Source organism: Stomoxys calcitrans, chromosome 4 (assembly GCF_963082655.1).
Source record: "Stomoxys calcitrans chromosome 4, idStoCalc2.1, whole genome shotgun sequence".
Classification (NCBI taxonomy): domain Eukaryota; kingdom Metazoa; phylum Arthropoda; class Insecta; order Diptera; family Muscidae; genus Stomoxys; species Stomoxys calcitrans.
The window spans coordinates 89,918,183-89,943,450 of NC_081555.1; the positions used below are offsets into that span (position 1 = coordinate 89,918,183).

The following is a 25,268-nucleotide window of genomic DNA, read 5'->3' on the forward strand; positions in this document are numbered from 1 at the left end:
CACATATATATATGTACAAGCCAATGTAATTATAAAAGTATATAGCTGGGTAATATACATAATTTAATATTAATCATAAAAAAAACAACTCAAAGATGAAAAAACGCAAAACAGATCGATGAGTGTTAAGTAGATGAATGAGGGAGCACCCTCTGCTTGTATTCTGTCAATGTTCCAATGAGCAATTTCAAATGAATTTCACATTATTTCAGGCTTTCACATAAGCTCCAGGGGACCCATGAGGCATGTTCAACGGAATCGGGTCCAAATCTCGATGAGAATATTCAAAGATTTACCTTTACCCTTAAATTTTAAGCACCCTGAACCCAATTTTTAAAATCAAAAAAATTCCCTCAATGGAAACTTTTGCATTTTTATACCCTCCACCATTGGGAGGGGGGTATAATAATTTCGTCATTCTGTTTGTAACACCGCGAAATATCCGTCTAAGACCCCATAAAGTGTATATATGGGTTGCCCAAAAAGTAATTGCGGATTTTTCATATAGTCGGCGTTGACAAATTTTTTCACAGCTTGTGACTCTGTAATTGCATTCTTTCTTCTGTCAGTTATCAGCTGTTACTTTTAGCTTGCTTTAGAAAAAAAGTGTAAAAAAAGTATACTTGATTAAAGTTCATTTCAAGTTTTATTAAAAATGCATTTACTTTCTTTTGAAAAATCCGCAATTACTTTTTGGGCAACCTATTCTTCACCGTCATGTCATTTTAGGTCGATCTAGCCATGTCCGTCCGTCTGTCTGTCGAAAGCACGCTAACTTTCGAAGAAGTAAAGCTAGCCACGTGAAATTTTCCACAAATACCTTTTATTAGTGTAAGTCAGTTGGTATTGTAAATGGGCCAAATCGGTCCATGTTTTGATTAGTTGCCATATAAACCGATCTTGGGTCTTGACTTCTTAAGCCGCTAGAGGGCGCAATTCTCATCCGATTTAACCGAAATTTTGCACGTAGTGTTTTGGTAGCACTTCCAACAAATACGCAAAGTATGGTTTTAATCGGTCCATGTTTTGATACAGCTGCCATATAAACCGATTTGGGATCTTGACTTCGTGAGCCTCTAGAGGGCTCAATTCTCGTCCGGTTTAACTGAAATTTTGCACGTAGTGTTTTGGTAGCACTTCCAACAACTACGCTAAGTATTTTAATCGGTCCATGTTTTGATATAGCTGCCATATAAACCGATCTTGGGTCTTGACTTCTTGAGCCTCTAGAGGGCGCAATTCTCGTCAGATTTAACTAAAATTTTGCACGTAGCGTTCGGGTAGCACTTTCAACAGCTACGCCCAGTATGGTTTTAATCGGTCCATGTTTTGATATAGCTGCCATATAAACCGATCTTGGGTCTTGACTTCTTGAGCCTCTAGAGGGCGCAATTCTCGTCCGGTTTAACAGAAATTCTGCACGTAGTGTTTTGGTAACACTTCCAACAACTGTGCTAAGTATGGTTTTAATCGGTCCATGTTTTGATATAGCTGCCATATAAACCGATCTTGGGTCTTGACTTCTTGAGCCTCTAGTGGGCGCAATACTCGACAGATTTAACTGAAATTTCGCACGTAGTGTTCTGGTAGCACTTCCAACAATTACGCTAAGTATGGTTTTAATCGGTCTATGTTTCGATATAGCTGCCATATAAACCGATCTTGGGTCTTGACTTCTTGAGCCTCTAGAGGGCGCAATTCTCGTCCGATTTAAATGAAATTTTGCACATAGTGTTCTGGTAGCACTTCCAACAACTGTGTTAAGAATGGTTTTAATCGGTCCATGTTTTGATATAGCTGCCATATAAACCGATCTGGGATCTTGACTTCTTGAGCCTCTAGAGGTCGCAATTATTATCCGATTTAACTGAAATTTTGCACATAGTGTTTTGGTAGCACTTCCAACAACTACGCTCAGTATGGTTTTAATCGGTCCATGTTTTGATATAGGTGCCATATAAACCGATCTTGGGTCTTGACTTCTTGAGCCTCTAGAGGGCGCAATTCTCGTCAGATTCTCGTCCGATTTAGCTGAAATTTTGCATGATGTGTTTTGTTACGACTTCCAACAACTATGCTAAGTATGGTTTTAATCGGTCCATGTTTTGATATAGCTGCCATGTAAACCGATCTTGGGTCTTGACTTCTTGAGCCTCTAGAGGGCGTAATTCTCGTCAGATTTAACTGAAATTTGGCACATAGTGTTCTGGTAGCACTTCCAACAACTGCGTTAAGTATGATTCAAATCGGTTCATAATCTGGTATAGCTGCCATATAAACCGATCTTGGGTCTTGACTTCTTGAGCCTCTAGAGGGCGCAATTCTCGTCAGATTTAACTAAAATTTTGCACGTAGCGTTCGGGTAGCACTTTCAACAGCTACGCCCAGTATGGTTTTAATCGGTCCATGTTTTGATATAGCTGCCATATAAACCGATCTTGGGTCTTGACTTCTTGAGCCTCTAGTGGGCGCAATACTCGACAGATTTAACTGAAATTTCGCACGTAGTGTTCTGGTAGCACTTCCAACAATTACGCTAAGTATGGTTTTAATCGGTCCATGTTTTGATATAGCTGCCATATCAACCGATCTTGGGTCTTGACTTCTTGAGCCTCTAGAGGGCGCAATTCTCGTCAGATTTAACTGAAATTTCACACGTAGTGTTCTAGTAGCACTTCCAACAACTACGCTAAGTATGGTTTTAATCGGTACATGTTTTGATATAGCTGCCATATAAACCGGTCTTGGGTCTTGACTTCTTGGGCCTCTAGAGGGCGCAATTCTCATGCGATTTTATTGAAATTTTGCACATAGTGTTCTGGTAGCACTTTCAACAGCTACGCCCAGTATGGTTTTAATCGGTCCATGTTTTGATATAGCTGCCATATAAACCGATCTTGGGTCTTGACTTCTTGAGCCTCTAGAGGGCGCAATTCTCGTCAGATTTAACTGAAATTTTGCACGTAGTGTTCTGGTAGCACTTTCAACAACTACGCTAAGTATGGTTTTAATCGATCTATGTTTAGATATAGCTGCCATATAAACCGATCTTGGGTCTTGACTTCTTGAGCCTCTAGAGGGCGCAATTCTCGTCAGATTTAACTAAAATTTTGCACGTAGTGTTCTGGTATCACTTCCAAGAACTATGCTCAGTATGGTTTTAATCGGTCTATGTTTCGACATAGCTGCCATATAAACCGATCTTGGGTCTTGACTTCTTGAGCCCCTAGAGGGCGCAATTCTCGTCAGATTCTATTGAAATTTCGGACGTAGTGTTTTGGTAGCATCTCCAACAACTACGCTAAGTATGGTTTTAATCGGTCCATGTTTTGATATAGCTGCCATATAAACCGATCTTGGGTCTTGACTTCTTGAGCCTCTAGAGGGCGCAATTCTCGTCAGATTTAACTAAAATTTTGCACGTAGCGTTCGGGTAGCACTTTCAACAGCTACGCCCAGTATGGTTTTAATCGGTCCATGTTTTGATATAGCTGCCATATAAACCGATCTTGGGTCTTGACTTCTTGAGCCTCTAGAGGGCATAATTCTCGTCAGATTTAACTGAAATTTTGCACATAGTGTTCTGGTAGCACATCCAACAACTGCGTTAAGTATGATTCAAATCGGTTCGTAATCTAGTATAGCTTTCATATAAACCGATCTTGGGTCTTGACTTCTTGAGCCCCTAGAGGGCGCAATTCTCACCCGATTTGGCAGAAATTTTGTACAGCGGCTTCTCTCATAACCTTCAACATACGTGTCTAATATGGTCTGAATCGATCAATAGCTTGATACAGCTCCCATATAAACATATCTCTCGATTTTGCTTCTTGAGCCCCTAGAAGGCGCATTTTTTATCCGAATGAACTGAAATATTACACAATGACTTCTACAATGTTCAGCATCCGAATCGGACTACAACTTGATATAGGCTCCAATAGCATAACAGTTCTTATTCAATATTCTATGTTGGTCTAAAAAGAGATACCGCGCATAGAACTCGACAAATGCGATCCGTGGTGGAGGGTATATAAGATTCGGCCCGACCGAACTTAGCACACTCTTACTTGTGCAAAACTCATATCGTCTTCCTCCTCCCTGAGAGCATTTCATTTGCAGCGCCTTTATTACTCATCTGTCGATGACAACATTTTCTTGGAAACTTGAGTTGACATTGATTTGTATTTTTGCTTACTTCCAACGATAATACTTCGAAGGTTGCTCCCAGCAAATTCTGTATAAAAAAAACCTAAAACACACATAAAATAAAATTTTAATTAAAAGAAAGAAAAAAACTAATATTTGAAATTTTTTTTCTTGAAATTTCACTGTTTTTGGTTAGAGTTTAGTCTGCCCCAGTTAGAATTCTAGAAATAACTACGACAAGAAGAAGAAACCATTGATGAAAGGCCAGAGTCTTGGTCTATTTGTTTATTGTGTTCGCAAAGTTATTATTTATGCATGTGTACTCGAACTTTTTCAAAGTCGTTTCGTTCAACCTACCTACTCAAGGTCTTGGGGGAGGGTGGGGGGTGGTATTGGCGATACACTCAAAAAGATAAATGAATTCATTAGTGTTCATGCAAATTGCTTTGCCCACCACTATGAGATGGCAGGGGTATTCTTATCACGTCATTGCGTTATATAATCTTCAAAGCCTTGACACTCTGATTAGATCAGCAATCTGTGAGTGTGTTAGTCTCTGCGTCTGCGGCATAAATAAGAACTGCCGAATGAATCCAGCTCTGAGTATTGACTTAAAATTTTTCACAACATTTTTTCATTATTTTTGGATTGCCATGGATTAAATTTGGATTTAAAACATATCTTAACCAAGGTTTAGCTTCAAGCCTTTATGTCTCTTGAATTCTAATGCAGACATCTTAAAACCTTTGGAGAGACTTGTCTCTTTCTATTTATACGCCCAAAAACCCCCAAGGGATTCTCGACAAAGATATTTCGGAATATAGTGCAATTTTCACGACAGTGGTGGAAATTTGGACCGCTCTTGGCACGGTTATTAGAAGTTCCAAAAGAATATTTCGTGTAAAATTTCAGCCAAATCGAACAACAACGCCGGCTTCTAGAGGCTTAAGAAGTCGAATCGGGAGATCGGTTTATATCGGGGCCATAACCAAATCTGAACCCGGCCGACACGGGATAACTATGAGCACCACACAGACTGGAGCTTGGAGCTCCGACTTGTGTTGTATACATCGTAACCACGGGAAGATTAGCTGAAAGCTACCGGGCACGTCCACAGGTTTTTTCACACGATAGTGGAAAGCTTCGTTTAGCGATTTTCGAGATGAGAGTCTCAGTGAGAAGTCAGCTGGCATTGGCTCTTATTTAAATACTGAGTGCCAATGATACTCGAGATGCAAGGCGTGATATTGGCGCCTTCAAATAACCAATGGCCAACATCAGCGTCTGTTGCCAGATTGGAGCAAGCGGCTCGCCACAACGAGGGATACATGAGCAATTTCACAAAACCCATGCGGTTGGGGTGCTGAGCCAGTAACCCGCCCCGGAAAACTATGAGAACTAATATGAGAAACAAAGGAATAGTGAAAACGCACCCCCCCCCCCCCCCCCCCCCTCCTCCACGTTGACGACCCACGCAAACGAAAAGAGGACCATGATCTGGGGATCTACACCTGAAATGACCGCACTCTCTATAGAGAAGGTGCAGTATACGCACTGGCGGATATATTGGAGAAGTACAAGGCAGATATAACCGCCTTACAGAAAATGCGATGGACTGAGAATGGCGTCACTACAACGCCAAACGGTGACGAACTGTACTTCAGCTACCATAACACGAGACATGAATTTGGCTGTAGATTTTTTTAATGGTCGGAGACTGAAACACCTTGTCTCCAGCTTTACTCCGGTGGATGAGAGGCTAGCTAGCCACAATACGCATAAAAGCCAAATTCCTCAACATCAGCCTTATTTGTGCCCATGCCCCGACGGAAGACAAGGACGAGCAGACCAACGATATTTTCTACGAACACCAAGAGGGAGAATATGACCGCTGCCCCGCCCATGATATTAAAATCATGCTGGGAGATTTTAATGCGAAGATAGGGAAGGGAGACATTTTTGGCCCAACAATCGGAAAGTTTAGCCTCCACGTGATAATGTCCAGTAATGGGTTGAGGCTGAAACAGCAAATCGATTGCTTTGGTACAGGCACATCCTCCTGCAAAGACAAAGATGGAAATGTGACTACTGATACAGATAACATGCTAAGGATATGGAAAGAACATTTTACACAACTGCTAGTGTCCGACGTTGGCGGCAAAGAGGATACCGCAGAATCAATTCGTGGTGATGCTATGGAATGTTTACCTCCTAGGCAGAATGAGGTTCAAGTAGCAGTGACACGACTGAAGAACAACAAGGCAGCAGGAGCCGATGGGTTGCCGGCTGAACTGTTTAAAACCGGCAGCGATACGCTGATAAGGCATATGCATCAGCTCGTCTGCAGAATTTGACTATAAGAACGCATACCCGATGATTGGAACTTTGGCATACAATAACCCGTACACAAGAAAGGCGGCAAGACGGTACGTGCCAACTACAGAGAAATAAGTTTCCTCCCCTTGCATATAGGATACTATCGAGCGTACTGTGTGAAAGATTAAAGGGCAACTTAATAATTGTTCCCTATCAGTGTGTCTTTAGTGTCTGCTAAATCCACCATAGACCAGATATTTATACTGCACCAAATGCTGGAGAAGACCCGAGAAGGACAAATCAACACCAACCATCTTTTCGTTGACTACAAAGTAATTTCAAGCCATGTCTGAGTTTGGTATCGCAGCAAAATGCATTAGGTAAGGTTAGGTGAATATGAAGGTGCAGAAATTAATCCGCCCCATGCCACTATGGATATACACCTAAGCCAGTAATCGGCTTGTTGTGCGCCCTAGAAACTATAAAGTAACCACTAAAAAGAAAAAATCTAAGTTAGGAATTCCGTGCTACTTACAAAATCCTTAATTGTTTTCAATACCACTCCCCTAAGTTGGTTCATGTCTGGTGTTGTGTGCCGGAAATGCTCCAACGTCACATAATCTTCCCCGCTTGCCCTACACATGCTGTCACTGGCCGCACCGATTTTACATAAGTGAGCTCTCAATCCCCCCTCTGTGTTCCGTTATGATACCAATTGCTATACTGACCTCCTTCTTGTTTCCTTTCAGTCATAGCCTCGTCTTCTCACGATCTGAATCCCCCCATAGAATTTTCGCCGTCCTACCGACCGGTTCGCCGTTCCACAGGATTAAATGCGCTTTCGGCTCCCACTCCCTTAACTCAGACTACGCCGACCCGAAAGGCTTCGGGTTAACCAAGTTTATTAACGGCAGTCCTCTGGCCTTCACCGCCAAATCATCTGCCCTTTCATTTCCCCTTACTCCGTTATGACCCAAACGATGCGGATTTTACCATCCTCAAAGAAGGCGTTAATCTCCTTGCACTGCAAGACCATTCGTGACCTCATCGTCCTGGTTGTTATTGCCCTTATGGCAATTTTACTGTCAGTAAAGATGTTAACACTTTACGTCCACTTCACGCATTCTGTGTTTGCCCGGATCTCCTCCTGCAGGACCGTATTATGGTCAGGCAGTCTAAAACAGATCTCAGACCCTGGGTTCTCAATGTATACCCCCAGGCCCACTCTGTCCCCTAGCTTCGATCCATCCTTGTAACATGATCTTCCAGATGGCAATACTAGGGTTCCGTCAGTCTTCACTCGACTTCAAGGTTCATCTCAGGTATCCGATTGGAAACCTCTTCCCTTCCTTCCAGGTTTCCTATCGTCGCCTCGATTATACCGCGATGGTATGAGCTGCTCCCATCTTCGATCTATTCTCCCATCACCTTAATGTAGACACCCAGTCCAACTCTGTCCTCCAGCTTTGATCCATCCGTGTACCATGATCTTCCAGATGGCAATACTAGGGTTCCGTCAATCCAAGACTGTGCCGATGGCAGCAGTGCCTCGCACTCGACTTCAAGGTTCATCTCAGGTACCCGATTGGAAACCTCTTGGCTTTCTTCCTATCGTCGCCTTGATTATACCCCTATAGTATGAGCTGCTCCCATCCTCTATCCATTCTCCCATCGCCTTAAGTTTCATAGCCGCAGTGGCTGCCTCACACTTAATCTGTATGTCAATGAGTCGGATATCCAGTGCCCTAGTAGGCGTGGTCCTCATCGCTCCGCCTATGCCAAGACAACATGTTCTCTGAACCTGTTGTATGGTCCTTATGTTGCACTTTTTCCCCATAGCAGTCCACCAAACTACTGAGGCGTAAGTAAGTATTGGTCTAATCACGCTCTTGTAGGGCCAGTGGGCCATCCTAGGATTTAGGCCCCATTTCGAGCCCGTCTACATGGTGCCCAACATCTTTGAACCTTCTCAGTACGCTCCTGAATGTGACAGTTTCAGTTTCCTGTCCAAGATCACACCTAAGTATTTGACCTTGTCAGATACCGAAATCGTCTTTTTGAGGAAACGTGGTGCGTTAAATTGGCCCACCTTCGTCTTCCTCGTGAACAGGCATATTTCAGTCTTCTCTGAGTTAACATTGAGACTTCTGGGTCTAGGCCAGTCATATACCACATGCAAGACCCTTTCGTACCTTCTGCATAGCTCGTTCGCATTCTTACCCCTTAGAAGTATTATAACATCGGGTTCAAATCCCTCCTCAGTCATCATCCGTAATAGTCATTTATGGTGGTCACCCATAGGAATGGCGATAAAATGCCCCCCTGTGGCATGCCCTGTGCCACTTTCTCCCCTATGTGTATGCCATGGGACACACAATTTATCCACCTGTTCCTTAACATATGGTTTATCCAGTCTCTAAGGACCGGGTCCACCTGGTACTGGTCTAAGGATTGGATCAGTGTGTCGCTCCGCACATTGTTAAACGCCCCCTCGATGTCAATGCATACCCCCAGGGTGTACGTTATGGCATCGAAAGATTCTTCTATTTTATGCACAACCTCGTGCAGGACAGTCTCCACTGACCTTCCCTTGACTTAGGCATGCTGTTTGTATTTCAGCTGTTCGCTGGATGTCCTACTCTTTATCATGGTGTCCACAATACATTCCATGGTTTTGAGTAGAAAGGACGTAAGGCTTATGGGTCTGTAGGCCTTTGGTGTCGCATAACTTGCCTTGCCGGGCTTGGGTATAAACACCACCCTTGCCACCTGCCAGGCTTTCGGAGTATATGCAAGTCCTAGGCACGCTGTGAAAATTTTGGCCTGTCTAGGCGCCACATAGTCTGCCTCTTTCTGTAGTAACGCCGGAAATATTCCATCAGGTCGGGGTGACTTAAATGGTTTTAAGCTCCTCAAGGATTCCTGCACCACAAATTCCGTTATTATAAACTTTCGATCAACGTCATTATTCCAAGATTCCGGTATCTCTGTGAGTCCCTTCGTATCCTGTGGAAAATGGGTTTTCATCAAAAGCCTCAACATGTCCTCCGTTGTCGGAGTATATCAAAGTCCTAGGCACGCTGTGAAAATTTTGGCCTGTCTAGGCGCCACATAGTCTGCCTCTTTCTGTAGTAACTCCGGAAATATTCCATCAGGTCGCGGTGACTTAAATGGTTTGAAGCTCCTCAAGGATTCCTTCACCATAAATTCCGTTATTATAAGACTCCGATCAACGTCGTTATTCCCAGATTCCGGTGTCTCTGTGAGTCCCTTCGTATCCTGTGGGAAATGGGTTTTCATCAAAAGCCTCAACATGTCCTCCGTTGTCTCTGCTCTCAGTCTGTCTGATTAAAGACCGCCAATAAAACCTAAACCAACTTAAAGTGCAATTGCAATGATGCACGGGGATTTGCGAATGAAAAGTTTTGAACCCCACAAAAAAATCGAAAATTTCAGACCCTTGGTAATAAACATTTCGATTAGTCCAAACTAAATTCCCTAAGACTTTTAATACCCATCTCATATCATATGACTAGTGACTGATATCATAGTTGTTTGAGTGAGGATGAGGGTATAAATAAATCATTTAAGCTGGCTGATACTTGTTTACCCAAATAACTTGGTACATACCTCATCACACCTAGGCATATGGAGGTATGTATATGAATATGTTATTATCATTGTTCTTTAATAATTCGCTGATTTAGCCTTTTCGATTTAATGATTAGCTATGGTGTCACTTTTTTGTGAGTCTCTTTTTGATTTGTTGTAATACCCATCTACAATATTTCATCCTCTTTTTGTCTTCATTTTCGTCCGATTCTTGTTTTTTCTTCACTTATTTACTCTGCATATATACAATGTATATACCAACTCATATGTTCAAGCTTATGTACATGGGTATGTATATAATTTTTTTTGTATACATTAATGTTTATATACAATTTTTTCTTGTTTCAGTTTTTTTTTTCTTTGTTTACGTATACCAATAACATAAAAAAAAAAGAAGGAAAACATTAAAAAGCAACGAAAATTGAATCGACTACAACAACAATAAAAGTCTATGTACACCACCAATAAATTTGTAGTCGGTGTTTTGTTTTGTTTTTGTTTTTTTTTTTCGTTCGATTTGGCAGACCTTTATCTACTTATTAGCAATGCTTGCTTATATGCATGCATCTGTGTTTCGATGGGGATCTATGTAGTATGTGTGTGTGTGTGTGTGTCCGTCTGTTTGCACATACTTACTCTACATATGGATTTATGTAGGTATGTATGGATGGAGGTGTATATATTTACTGGGATATTTGTACATACATTAGTACCCATTTAGCTCTGAATGCGCTATAGTGTCGATACGAGTGTAGCGTATGATTTTTTCTGCTGATATTGTTTCTTGCTTTTTACGTTGATGAAATGTTTGGTTTGGATGTTTTTTTTTTAACGAGGGTGGACTGAAAATTGTGGTTAGACAAGTGAAAAAAGGTAAAAAAGAAATGTGCTCAAGAGATAAAAGCAAAGATAGCATTTCAGGGAGATATTCTTTAAAGATTTCAACACTTCAATGGAGTATTCTCTTATGACAAAACAACAGTGTCTCTAAAGAAAATATTTAAGAAAAAATTTCCTCAACACAAACAATTGCGGAAAAATTTTCAAGTAAAGAAATCATTTCAGAGATTTTTCTCTAAAGGCAAAATTTCAGTAAATTTTTATACCCACCACCGAAGAATGGGCGTATATTCATTTTGTCATTCTGTTTGCAACACATCGAAATATCCAATTCCGACCCTATAAAGTATTGGGTTGCCCAAAAAGTAATTGCGGATTTTTTAAAAGAAAGTAAATGCATTTGTAATAAAACTTAGAATGAACTTTTATCAAATATACTTTTTTTAACAGTAACAGCTGATAACTGACAGAAGAAAGAAAGCAATTACAGAGTCACAAGCTGTGAAAAAATTTGTCAACGCCGACTATATGAAAAATTACTTTTTGGGCAACCCAATATATATATTCTTGATCACCATAAAAATCTAAGACGATGTAGCCTTGTCCGTCCGCCTGTCTGTTGAAATCACGCTACAGTCTTTAAAAATAGAGATATTGAGCTGAATCTTTGCAAAGATTCTTTTCTTGTTCATAAGCAGGTTAAGTTTGAAGATGGGCTATATCGGAATATATTTTGATATAGCCCCCATGTAGATCGATCCATCGATTTAGGGTCTTAGGCCCATAAAAACTAAATTTTTTAACCGATTTTGGTGAAATTTGAGACAGTGAGTTGTGTTGGGTCAGTCGGTGTTTCCCAACACTCTAAGAGATATACCTTTCCCCAAAGAGGTGTCGCACTGCGGCACGCCGTTCTGGCTCGGCTATAAAAAGGAGGTCCCATATCACTGAGCTTAAAACTTGAATCGGACTGCACTCATTGATATGTGAGAAGATTGCCCAAATTCCTTAGTGGAATGTTCATGGGAAAAAATTGGCAATTTTACACCACTACGGTGGTACAGGGTATTATAACTTAGTGCATTTGTTTGCAACACCCAGACGGAAGAGAGAAAGATCCATTGATAAGTATACCGATTGACTGAGAATCGCTTTCTGATTCGATTTAGCCATGTCCGTCTGTTTGTCTTTCCGACTGTCTCTGCTAATTTGTGTACAAAGTACAGGTCGCAGTTTTGATCCGATCGTCTTCAATTTTGGTACAGGCATGGTTTTCGACTTAGAGACAACGTCTATTGAAATTGGAAAAATGGGTTCAGATTTGGAAATAGCTCCCATATATATGTTCGTCCGATTTTGAGTAATAATGCAATAAAATGGTCATTTGTTAAACGATTCTCTCGAATTTTTTTTATTTTTATTTTTCGTTTTAGTGAATGGAACATTCCTCTCAAGGAGACGGATTTACATCTAGACCACTTTCGGTAGCCCACTTTGCTGTCGTACGTAGAGCTTGCCAAACCCTAAGTATGTATCGAACACAGCTATCAATTCGACCTTCGATACATTATCAGGGCCTGGCGATTTAAGTCGAAGCTTTCTGTTGCCCAAAGGATTCTTGCCTCAGACTCTAATTGCCTCAACAACGACTGTACGTCTTTGGCAACCTCCGATCCGGAGAGTTTACCGTAAAATGTGTAAACCGCACTAGTTCTAGGGTTTCCTCAATAGACAATGTCTATTCATTCTGTGACTTTTGATTGCATCCTAGAGCCTAGAGGCCTCGGATGTATTCTCCACGGAGCTGCAGAATTCCAACCCAAATATTTTTTCAGCCTTTATCTGCTCAGCCTTACATTTTCTTCAAGCAGCCCTATAAACGCCCCAGTTGTGTGGGACCTTGTGGCTTTCTCATTATTGAATGTCTTCTGCAACCCTTCCTTATACCAACCAGTTCTAGTTAGTATTTGCCATTAAGACATGCAGATAGGGCGTCCCTGATCCGCTTGATAGATCTACAAGTAATAGCTGTGCAGAATTTATGGCGATACTTTCGCCTTTCTTCTGTTTTGCCTTGGTATTTTCTCCAAGGCTGAAGCTATTGTAACGCTTATCAGAGAAGCTGTGGTCATCCACCACTTTCCAGTCACATATCCTTCGGCTGATATTCGCCACTTGGTCTTTCCATCGGAGTTTTGATCTTCCACACCTGCGTGTACCACACTCAGAGGAATTTGTTATAAAAAACAGCAAAAATGTTTGCTGTATTAGCAGAAAGTCTGCTGAAAATATGACAGCAATAATTATTTGCTAAAACAGCTAACATTTTCTGCTGCTTTCAAATGGTTAAACGTTAAAAAAAAAGTCAAAAATGAGTGCGAATTCGAAGAGTGGCGTATACACAATTATAACACGAGTATTCACAAAACTTAATACAGATTTGAAATAGGTTTATATGAGGGATTTCCTTTATAGAACTGTCAAAAGAACCTATGTAAAGACTTTATTAAGTTTTATGAATACGACCGTAAGAATGTCGAGCCAGAAAATATTTAGTCTTACACCCAAGGAAATAAGTTTTCTGATATCGGCAAACCCTATTTGCTGATTGTATAAAACATTTTTTAACATTGCAGGAACAGAAATACCAATAGAGATATTTTTGCAAGTGGCCACACTTATTTGTGAAAAACATGTGATTGCAATCCTGACAACAGATGTTCTACATAAGCCTCCACTGGTAATTTATCCAGAACTTTATTGTCCTGGATAGATGTCATTTTCATTCAAATTTCATTGCACTGCACTAAATAGCACTAAAATAAATCACATCTATTGTAAGCAATACTTTCGTTAAGACTTGAATAATAAATTTTCCCCAACTCCCTAGACCACCCTCGTAGGAATCTTTGAATGAATGAATGAAAATTCGTTGTCGTAGTTTTTTTTTATTAATTTTTGTATCTTTGGCCGTGCTATTGTACTCCGAATAGCGGATTCAGTCAAGCTATTATAGCAACAGCAGCCAGCGAACGAGCGAGCAGCTGCTGCTGCTGCTGCTGCTGCTGTGGCTACGGCAGCTAATTTGCTGTTGTTGTCGTTGCTGTATTTATTATTGTTATTATTATTATTGTTATTATTTTGGTGTGCTTTTTTGTATTGTAGATAGATATGTTCGCATGTCGGTATGAACGAACCTCTGAATGTTTGTATGAACGAGTATACACGACGGACGATATAGGCAGGCGGCTACAAGTATGTACCGATGGATGTGCATACACATGTTTCGTTGTTTTATTTATTTTTTTTTTGTTGATTTTTTAGCGTATTTTAGCTTTAGCAACATTTAGTCTCAATTTGTTTGTGCTTCAACAATAAACGGAAATTATACACAACACACAAAAATCCACACGAGAAGAAATTGAAAATTGAATTAAAACGAGTCAAAAAACAACAACAACCACAACAAAAAGGGGAAACAACGATAACAAAGGCAAAAATAATAAAAAAAACAGACATTAAACAACCTCAATTAGCGTTGCTAATATACATAATTCAACCGATTTATTATTGCCATTTGCGAAAAAGCAACTGAAAATTGCAAGTTTTGTGTTTCTAATAAAATAAAGTGAATTATAAAAAAAATAATAATAAAAACACACCAGCGGGAGATAAGTGCAAATTAAATTAATTTTTAAGAAAAAATTCCAAGTAGATTGTTTAAAAAGTGACTTGACAATAAAAGTCAAAAACAAACATGCTGCATATGGAGAGGGAGAACAACTAACAAAGAGTACTATATCGAGAAAGAGCGTAAGAGAGAGAGAGAGCAAGCGGAAGGCTTCATTTGCTCCTTGGAGCATATGCTATTGTAATAAATTATGATTAGAAGTGATATGCAAACTTATCGTCCCAATATGTGTCAACCATAGAATTTTTTGGACATTTTTCTCCACAAAAATTTCTTTTATACATCGCCACAGTCTTTGGGTATTCTTCTTTGATTTTGCTGACGAATAATTTCTCCAGCAACAAGTTTAAAGGTAAAATGCATGTAATACACCACTACACACACAAGTAAATCGACCAAAGAAATGCATATGTCTGTCCCGTTGTTTTATCTATTCAAGTCGTCGATCGTTTGCTGTTTGACTACGAGTATATTTACAAAAAAATCGCAACTTTTTTATACCCTCCACCATGGGATGGGGGTATAATAATTTCGTCATTCTGTTTGTTCACCTCGAAATATTCGTCTGAGACCCCATAAAGTATATATATTCTTGATCGCCGTGACATTTTATGTCGATCTAGCCATGTCCGTCCGTCTGTCTGTCAAAAGCACCCGAACTTTCGAAGGAGTAAAGCTAGCCGCTTGAAATTTTGCATAAATACTTCTTATTAGTGTAGGTCGGTTGGGATTGTAAATGGCCCATATCGGTTCATGTTTTGATGCAGCTGCCCTATAAACCGATCTGGGGTCTTGACTTCTTGAGCCTCTAGATGGCGCAATTCTTATCCGATTGGAATGAAATTTTCCACGACGTGTTTTGTTATGATATCCAACAACTGTGCCAAGTATGGTTCAAATCGGTACATAACCTGATATAGCTACCATATAAACCGATCTTGAATCTTGACTTCTTGAGCCTCTAGAGGGCGCAATTCTTATCCGATTGGAATGAAATTTTGCACGACGTGTTTTGTTATAACTTCCAACAAATGTATTAAGAATGGTTCAAATCGGTCCATAACCTGATATAGCTCCCATTTAAACCGATCTTGGGTCTTGATTTCTGGAGCCTCTAGAGGGCGCAATTCTTATCCGATTGGAATGAAATTTTGCACGACGTGTTTTGTTATAACTTCCAACAAATGTATTAAGAATGGTTCAAATCGGTCCATAACCTGATATAGCTGCCATATAAACCGATCTTGGGTCTTCACTTCTTGAGCCTCTAGAGGGCGCAATTCTTATCCGATTTGGCTGAAATTTTGCATTACGTATTTTATTAAGACTTTCAACAACTGTGCCAAATAAAATTCAAATCGGTTCATAACCTGATATAGCTGCCATATAAACCGATCTGGGATCTTGACTTCTTAAGCCTCTAGAGGTCGCAATTATTATCCGATTTGCCTGAAATTTTGTACGATGGATCCTCTCATGACCCTCAACATCCATATTTATTATGGTCTGAATCGGTCTAGAGCCTCATACAGCTCCCATATATTTAAATCGATCTCTCTATTTTACTTCGTGAGCCCCAAAAGGCCGCAATTTTTATTCGAATTGACTGACATTTTACACAGGTCTCCAACATATCATTTAATTGTGGTCCATATCTTGATATCTCTCTAATATTTTCTTTTATACTTTTTTTGCCTAAGAAGAGATGCTGGGAAAAGAAAACGACAAATGCGATCCATGGTGGAGGGTATATAAGATTCGGCCCGGCCGAACTTAGCACGCTTTTACTTGTTTCAAATGGCATAGTTCCTCACAAATATCGCCAGCATATTAGGAGGGGTTAAACACCGCTGAACATTTATTCGGATGTTCTCCCCAGGCTTCGAACCCAGGGGTTCAGCGTCATTGGCGGACATGCTGCAACATCTGCGCCAAGGTAACCTATGGAGGGTATTGCTAGCAAATGTTTTGTGATCTGAACCATATTCTAGTCGCATGATCATATAGACCGATCTTTCAATTTAAGGTCTTAATTCCATAAAAAGAGACTTTATTGCCCCATTTCACTAAAACTCTGACTCATATAAAAGTTTCGGGACCCGAATCAAATATGTTCCAGATCGGCCCATATTTGAATATAACTACGGCTGTGGTAGTGGAGTTATCATAAAACAGGGTGACAAATATATCCATGGATATTGGTTACGCACCACATCCAAAGTTCAACACGGACTAAGTTCGTCCGTTTGTAATTTTCGAAAACTTGTTGGCTAGTGCAATTTTCGAATTCTATTTTTCACCATTTTTTTTTTTTTCGTTATCAAAAACCATTTGGTGTTGATACTCTGTTTTGCGCTTCACCATCACTGCATTTCCTACACCGTCGAAAGCGATCTCTGGTCTGGCTGGCTTGTTTTGAGATTTTTTGTTTCAGTTTTTCTTTTTTTTATTTTTTCCACATAACTATAGTTGTGGCGTTATTGGCTTCTGTGTTGGGATTTCTTTACAAATATATTGGCGAATACATTTTTGTTCACAAATAAAAAAAAAACCGAGAAATACGTTGTCGTTTTCATTGTTTTATTATGTGCGTGAGTTTGTGTGGGTATTTTATTCAGGCATTCTTTTTAAACATCTTCTTTTCTCACTTTGTACTCTATTCGCTTCCATTTTGTGTATAGCATTTTTTTTTTTCATTTTGGTTTCTCTTTCAATTTATTGGCTTTGCCGCCGTTTGCCATTGTTTTTTTAGTTTTTTTTTTTCAAAATTTCCCCCCCAAAATCAGGTACTCCTGCTCTGGTGATCTTGTTCGATATCTTGATCGCCATCCACGTTCACGTCCACATCGTCGGTCACATCATGCTCGCATCCAAACGATTGCCATTTATGTGATTTATGTACACCGCCCCAAATGCCATGCAAATGATCTGTGTAACTGTCATGATAATGTCTAACATTTCTCGAGTGTATACTCATATGGTGGGCAATGTGTTTTTAGTATGTCTATGTGACAGCAGGGGGAATGTAGTAGAAATTTTATTTTGAGATGTGCAGATCGCAATGTTTAATCATATGGTAAACTAGACCCATGATTCGGGTTAAAGTTTGAACCCGATGGTCTCTGCGATAACAGCCCAAAAGTTATGTCTTCGCACTGGTAGGATCTTTGTCTCCTGCTGGAGGTGGTCCACATGAGAACTGAGGAGACAGCCCGTCGTTGTTCGGAGGGCGGCATTCTGACAGATCTGAATGTTATTCTATGAGATGGTGAGAATTATGGGGAAGTGGTCTGACCCCAAAAGAGATGACGGTTTACCAGGATACCTCACTCAGGAGATCAGGGGATGCAATGGAAATGTCTGTCCAGCTGCTGCACCTCCTCGTAATCCTAGTGGGGGCATCCTCATTCGCCTTGCAAAACGTGGAGCTTTCAATCTGCTCTGCCAACACTATGCCACGCTGGTCGTTACCTCTCATGAAGTGTGATTGATGCGCATTAAAGTCCCCTAGGACCAGACGATTATGGCCAGATAGTAACCCTCTTATGTCGGGGTTGTAGGCTTGGCCATTAATTGGGAAACAGCTACCAACCGGCGGTATGTACACGTTGTGTACCTCTATCTCGGCAGTACCGGACCTGACAGCTATCCCCAAGCATTCCATGTAGGGGTCACTAGCGCCAGGCGCAGGCGAGATGGGTCTACATTGCACGGAATGGTGTATGACGAAGGCCAATCCCCCAACTCCATTCCTTGAGAGATCCTTACGTAGCACATTGTATCCTCCGTGACAACTGTGCAAGCTGCAGGTGTTGGTCAGCTTTGTCTTCTGGATCGTAGGCGAGGACGCAGTAGGCGAGGACGCAGTAGGCGAGGACGCAGTAGGCGAGGACGCAGTAGGCGAGGACGCAGTAGGCGAGGACGCAGTAGGCGAGGACGCAGTAGGCGAGGACGCAGTAGGCGAGGACGCAGTAGGCGAGGACGCAGTAGGCGAGGACGCAGTAGGCGAGGACGCAGTAGGCGAGGACGCAGTAGGCGAGGACGCAGTAGGCGAGGACGCAGTAGGCGAGGACGCAGTAGGCGAGGACGCAGTAGGCGAGGACGCAGTAGGCGAGGACGCAGTAGGCGAGGACGCAGTAGGCGAGGACGCAGTAGGCGAGGACGCAGTAGGCGAGGACGCAGTAGGCGAGGACGCAGTAGGCGAGGACGCAGTAGACGAGGACGCAGTAGGCGAGGACGCAGTAGGCGAGGACGCAGTAGGCGAGGACGCAGTAGGCGAGGACGCAGTAGGCGAGGACGCAGTAGGCGAGGACGCAGTAGGCGAGGACGCAGTAGGCGAGGACGCAGTAGGCGAGGACGCAGTAGGCGAGGACGCAGTAGGCGAGGACGCAGTAGGCGAGGACGCAGTAGGCGAGGACGCAGTATGCGAGGACGACGACGCTTGTGACCCACAGTATGACTATACGTCCGTAGTGAAGTGAGACCAGAGCAATATCGGAAATGTACCCACTCCATGCACCGGTTACACCTCACCGACACCAAGCGATGAAGGAGGCGATTCTGGCAAGCCGAACAGAACCAGGGTCCGGGGTTCTTTTCAATCCCGGCACAAAGCAGAAGCGTGGGGAGAAGGCACTTCGGGATGTGCCTCTCCCATGACGGAAAAAACGAAAAAAACACGTATACTGAGGAGCCAGCCCTTGTCGATGAGAGTTCCATCGGGTCAATCCGGTGCATACAAACGGTCGCCCCGGTTTGCGTTTACCACCATGTTCGCCTTGAAAAGACCTATTTGCTGGAGTTTCTTCATCCCTTTTGACAACATGACCTAGCCAACGCAGCCGACACCTTTATTCTCCATTAACACAAACTGGTCCACCGTAGCGTAGTGGTTAGCATGTCCGCCTATGACGCCAAACGCCTGGGTTCGAATCCTGGCGAGATCATCAGAATGAATTTTCAGCGGTGGTTTTCTCCTCCTAAAGCTGACAACATTTGTGAGGTACTATGGCATGTAAAACTTCTCTCCAAAGAGGTGTCGCACTGCGGCACGCCGTTCGGGCTAGGCTATGTAAATGAGGCCCCTTATCATTGAGCTTAAACTTGAATCGAACTGCACTCATTGATGTGTGAGAAGTTTGCCCCTGTTTCTTAGTGGAGTGTTTATGGTAAAAATTTGCATATTTGGTTTTGTTCTCTAATCCCGAAATATTAAAGGCAACCCTCGTATTGTTGTGATTTGCAACAGCCAGCGCGACCCATAAGACGACATAACCAAACTCCTAATTTGTAAAAGTCATTCAAAGAACTTATCATATGCGATCTATGGTGGAAGGCATAATAGTTTCGGCCTAGGCGAGCTAAACATGTTTTTACTTATTATACCCTCCACCATAGGATGAGGGTATACTAATTTCGTCATTCTGTTTGTAACACCTCGAAATATGCGTCTGAGACCCCATAAAGTATACATATTCTCGATCTAGCCATGTCCGTCCGTCTGTCCGTCCGTCCGTCTGTCTGTCAAAAGCACGCTAACTTTCGAAGGAGTAAAGCTAGCCGCTTGAAACTTTGCACAAATACTTTTTTTTAGTGTAGGTCGGTTGGGATTGTAAATGGCTCAAATCGGTCCATGTTTTGATATACCTGCCAATAAACCGATCTTGGGTCTTGACTTCTTGATCCTCTAGAGGGCGCAATTCTCGTCCGATTTGACTGAAATTTTGCACATGGTGTTTTGGTATCACATCCAACAACTGTGTAAAGTATGATTCAATTCGGTCCATGTATTGATATAGCTGCTATATAAACCGATCTTGGGTCTTGACTTCTTGAGACTCTTGAGGGCGCAATTCTCATTCGATTTGGCTGAAATTTTGCATGAGGTGTTTTGTTATGACTTCCAATAAATGTGCTAAGTATGGCGCAAATCGGTACATGACCTGATATATTTGCCATATAAACCGATCTGGGATCTTGACTTCTTGAGCCTCTAGAGGGCGCAATTCTCGTCCGATTTTGCTGAAATTTTGCATGAGGAGCTTTGTTATGACTTCCAATAACTGTGCTAAGTATGGCGCAAATCGGTACATAAACTGATTTAGCTGCCATATAAACCGATCTGGGATCTTGACTTCTTGATCCAATAGATCGCGCAATTCTCATTCGATTTGGCTGAAATTTTGCACGTGGTGTTTTGGTATCACATCCAACAACTGCGCTAAATATGGTTCAATTCGGTACATTACTTGATATAGCTGCCATATAAACCGATTTGGGACCTTGACTTCTTGAGCCAATAGAGCGCGCAATTCTCATTCGATTTGGCTGAAATTTTTCAGGAGGTGTTTTCTTATGACTTCCAATAACTGTGCTAAGTATGGCGCAAATCGGTACATTGCCTGATATAGCTGCCATATGAACCGATCTGGGATCTTGACTTCTTGAGCCTCTAGAGGGCGCAATTCTCATCCGATTTGGCAGAAATTTTGTACAACGGCTTCTCTTATGACCTTCAACGTACGTGTCTAATATGGTCTGAATCGATCAATAGCTTGATGCAGCTTCCATATAAACCTATCTCCCGATTTTGCTTCTTGAGCCCCTACAAGGCGCAATTCTTATCCGAATGAACTGAAATATTACACAATGACCTCTACAATGTTCAGCATTCATTTATGGTCCGAATCGGACTACAACTTGATATAGGCTCCAATAGCATAACAGTTCTTATTCAATATTCTATGTTTATCTAAAAAGAGATACCGCGCATAGAACTCGACAAATGCGATCTATGGTGGAGGGTTTATAAGATTCGGCCCGGCCGAACTTAGCACGCTTTTACAAAAATATTTTGCAATTATTATAACAATTCCTATCCATTACCAATTGTTCTCTATTAACTTTTCTGTTTTTGTTTTTTTTTTTTAGGTAAGCATCAGTGTCGATTGGATTTTAAAGCAAACTCCAATTTGAACAATACAAACGGAAAATGTGTTTTAATGTATGGCGTGAGTATTATAAACAGTACATTCTAATAAGTGAATAATATTATCATCATTAAAATTGCAAGTATTAGTATCTAGTTGTACGCATTACATCATAATGAGGAAACAAATCTAGAAACACATTTCCAGAAATAGGTACGGCGCAAAAAAAAGCACCAAAACCAAACGTATTGCAGTTGAATTTTGTTTTATTGCAATACTCAATACTTATAACAATTTTAGAAATAATTAGGCAAAACAAATGTGTCACGCCTTTTGGCATTTCACCACATCATACCCCTGCTATCGAAATAATTGATTTTTTGTTTTTAATTTTTTAATTGCTGACAGCCCTTAAGAACGAACAAACAGCAGACAGGCGGACAGGCAGACGTATGAGTAAAATGTTGAATATATGTCTCATTTAGCTGCCTACGCACAAAGTGAAAAGGCTCTGCCAAATTTAGTTTCAATTATTTGTGGTACATTTATGTGCCATTTTACATTGATTTACATGGGCTAGCCAACGCCTGTCTGTGGTTGTTCGCATTTAAATGTCAGATTTTTATCATTTCATTCGCTGCTTAACCCAAAGTGTCTGCTACAAAGACTTGGTCTGCTGTTGTCATCAGACCAGAGTGTAATAAACACCACAAAGTGTGTGTGTTTGCGTGCGTGTGTGTGTGTGCTGCAGTGTGCTCCCCACAACAACGGTGTAATGTTATGTTACATCGATAACAGAGGTTTATGTTAATTAACAGCATTTTTGAGTTAAGCCCCTGCCACCCGACGATGATCAGCGGCAGCACACAGTCATCAGTTGCAATGTCGTACCATGTATTCGTACACAAGCCAAGTTAACCCATGGCTGTCAACATTTATCATTCGCTCCTGAGTGTAGTGTGGTGTGTTGTGCTGTGCTGTTACCATGTGTGTGTGTGTGTGTGGTATAGAGTGCACAGCGCAACGAATTAACCCATTAATTTTTGAACAACACTTGTCATTAAGGCAAATGGATCAATTAGTGCCATTTAAACACTGCACCATTATATCTAGATATCGCTTCAATATTTCATTTAACATTTTTTTTTGATGGCTTAATGAGCTTCAAAAATTGTCTGTTGTCATATGATAGATGTTAAATAAATTAAAATAAAATAACAATAATTTACAATTAATCTTAAAATATTTTTGCTATAATTGCAACAATCATAGATTTAAGCATCACCTATGGAAATTATTTAAAATCCCCGTTTAAAGGAGTTAAAGTTAGTTTGGCACGTTTTTCAAACCTTCGCGCAATGTGATGACAACTTAATAATACCCACCACCATAGGATGGGGGTATACTAATTTAGCCATTTCGTTTGTAACACCTCGAAATATTGATCTGGGACCCCATAAAATACATATATTCTGGATCGTCTTGACATTGTGATTCGATCTAGCCATGTCCGTCCGTCCGTCTGTCGAAATCACGATAGCGGTCGAACGCGTAAAGCTAGCCGCTTGAAATTTTGCTACAAAATTATGAGGATAAAAAAAACAATGGAAAAATAGTACTGGTAATGGGAGAAAACGCACGTTTAGTACCGCAATTGGTACCATTTGGTACTTTCTTTACAGATAAAGTTAGAGGTCTAAAGTTTTGCATGTAGGTACAACTAGGAAATATATAATGGGTGGCAATATGATTTATTCACAACTCGAAAATTTTGGTACCAAAATTGGTACCATTTGGTACTTTCTTTACAGATTGAGCTATAGGTCTGAAAATTGGCATGTAGGCACAAGTAGGCAAAATATGTTAGATGTCTAAATGATCTCTTTAAAATTTGAACATCTTGTTACCAAAATTGGTACCATTTGGTACTTTCTTTATAGATGGAGCTACAGGTCTGAAATTTGGCATGTAGATACAACTAGGTAAAATATGATGTTTGACTAGGTTAGGTTGAAAAGAGGATGCGGATATTCATCAGTTATTGGCTTGTTGTGCGTTCTAAATACTATAAAGTAACCTCGAAAAAGAAAATTTAAGTCAGAATTCCGTGCTACTTACAAAATCCCTAATTGTTTTCCATACCACGCCCCTTAATTGGTTTATGTCTGGTATTGTGTCCTCACCCATGTGCCGGTATTTGTTAGTAGCAAAAGCCGGGCAATGACATAGGAAATGCTCCAACGTCTCTTCATCTTCCCCACATGCCCTACACATGCTATCACTTGCCGTAACGAGTGATAGCAAAAATGATGAATAGTATACAAATTAGCAAATTTTGACACACATAATGAAATACCAATGATACATAATGTGACATGTCATAAGACAAGAACTCATAGTCTAATAACACCTAAAAGAAACTTTAAAACTATAAATTTTTTTGAAATTTAGATTTTTTGTCGAATTTTTTTAAGCTGAGCGATATAAAAACTTCTCCCCAAAGAAGTACGCTACGCCGTTAGGACTCAGCTATAAAAAGGAGGTCCCTTACCATTGAGCTTAAACTTGAATCGGACAGCACTCATTGATATATGATAAGTTTCCCCTTCTGTTCCTTCATGGGAAAATCTGCAATTCGACCTTCAAAAATCGACCAATCAAAAATTGTCAAGCGTCAAAAGGCCAAATTTAGGCAAAAAATCTCTTCAAACTGATGTAAGATCATCATGTCTGGCAGCCCTGCATATGCGCCATTTATGGGCGCGTCCCGTAGAAGACTGACAACTCTTTATTAAGTTTTTTTGATTGGCAACTCTGGTTTATATCTCCCATCATTCTTGTTTACTTGCTTGCAAATGCCTATGTACATTCTAGCAAAAATTCTAATTAGGAAGCGTTAAAAATTATTGAATATTTGTTAGTCAGATGGTAGGTAGGTATAATTTATATAATATGACTAAAAAGAAATATACAAAAAAATTTAAGTCATACATAAAAGTAGCCACAAGCACTACTACCCATAAACGCCAAACTAATTTTTGTTTGCAATTTTATTATTGTGTATGGTGGATGTTATTGCAAAATTGTTGTAGTAGTGCTTGTATTGGTATTATTGTTTTTGTTGTTGTTGTTATTGTTATTGTTGCTCAACGAATCAATAATTGGTGAAAGTCATTTATTTAGATGTTGCTAAAAATAAAAACAAAAGCATTAACGGCAGCAGCAGCAGCAGCAACAACCACAGCCAGAGCAGAGCAACAAATCAGCCACAGCCACTAATCAAGTTTTGTTCAATGTTTTCACCCCATCACAACGTCTTGCCGTTCAGAAAGTCTGGCAGTCAGTCGTTTAGACACTGAGGCTGTCGCATTAGAGCCGACCGCCACCACCACCACCACCGCCGTACACTTTAAAACGCCAGCCATCATTCGGGGGCCTTCTTCGCAAACGCCATGAGAATGCCCTCACCCCAGTCCCATACCCAAACACCCCCTGTCTATTTGACGGTACGTTTGGTGAGTATGTTTCACCACAAACCGTAACAGTGAAAATGTGAAAAAATAAAGATCTTTCAATTATTTGATTTGATTTTGTTAATAAAGCAACAGCAGCAACATCAGCAGCAACAACGACAACAACAACAATGCAAATATCACGACTACAACAAAAGCCAGCCTAAGCATGTTCATTGATTTTGATGGCGAGGGTATGAACCGGCAGCCGTTTGGTGGGGT

The 25,268-nt window shown here is 40.9% G+C and overlaps 2 protein-coding genes across 4 annotated transcripts in view; one reads left to right on the forward strand and one right to left on the reverse strand.

The window, feature by feature from the left end:
* LOC106085715 (serine/threonine-protein kinase tousled-like 1) overlaps positions 1 to 25,268 on the forward strand; it is a 593,262-nt gene that overhangs the window by 510,307 nt on the left and 57,687 nt on the right. The window contains exons 1-2 of one of the 3 annotated variants that reach the window (XM_013250091.2): positions 13,970 to 14,169; positions 14,239 to 14,957. The exons of 1 other annotated variant lie outside the window; for it this stretch is intronic. Coding sequence is in view for 1 of the 2 variants with exons in the window: in XM_013250089.2 (XP_013105543.1) it covers positions 21,607 to 21,615 (9 nt within the window). In the remaining variant the exon portion in view is untranslated. Of the gene's footprint in view, positions 1 to 13,969; positions 14,170 to 14,238; positions 14,958 to 21,535; positions 21,616 to 25,268 lie in introns of those variants that run through there. One more of the 3 variants, XM_013250089.2, reaches the window with a different exon arrangement.
* The window catches only part of LOC106085718 (uncharacterized), a 318,067-nt gene that overhangs the window by 263,929 nt on the left and 28,870 nt on the right, over positions 1 to 25,268 (reverse strand). The window lies entirely within an intron of this gene.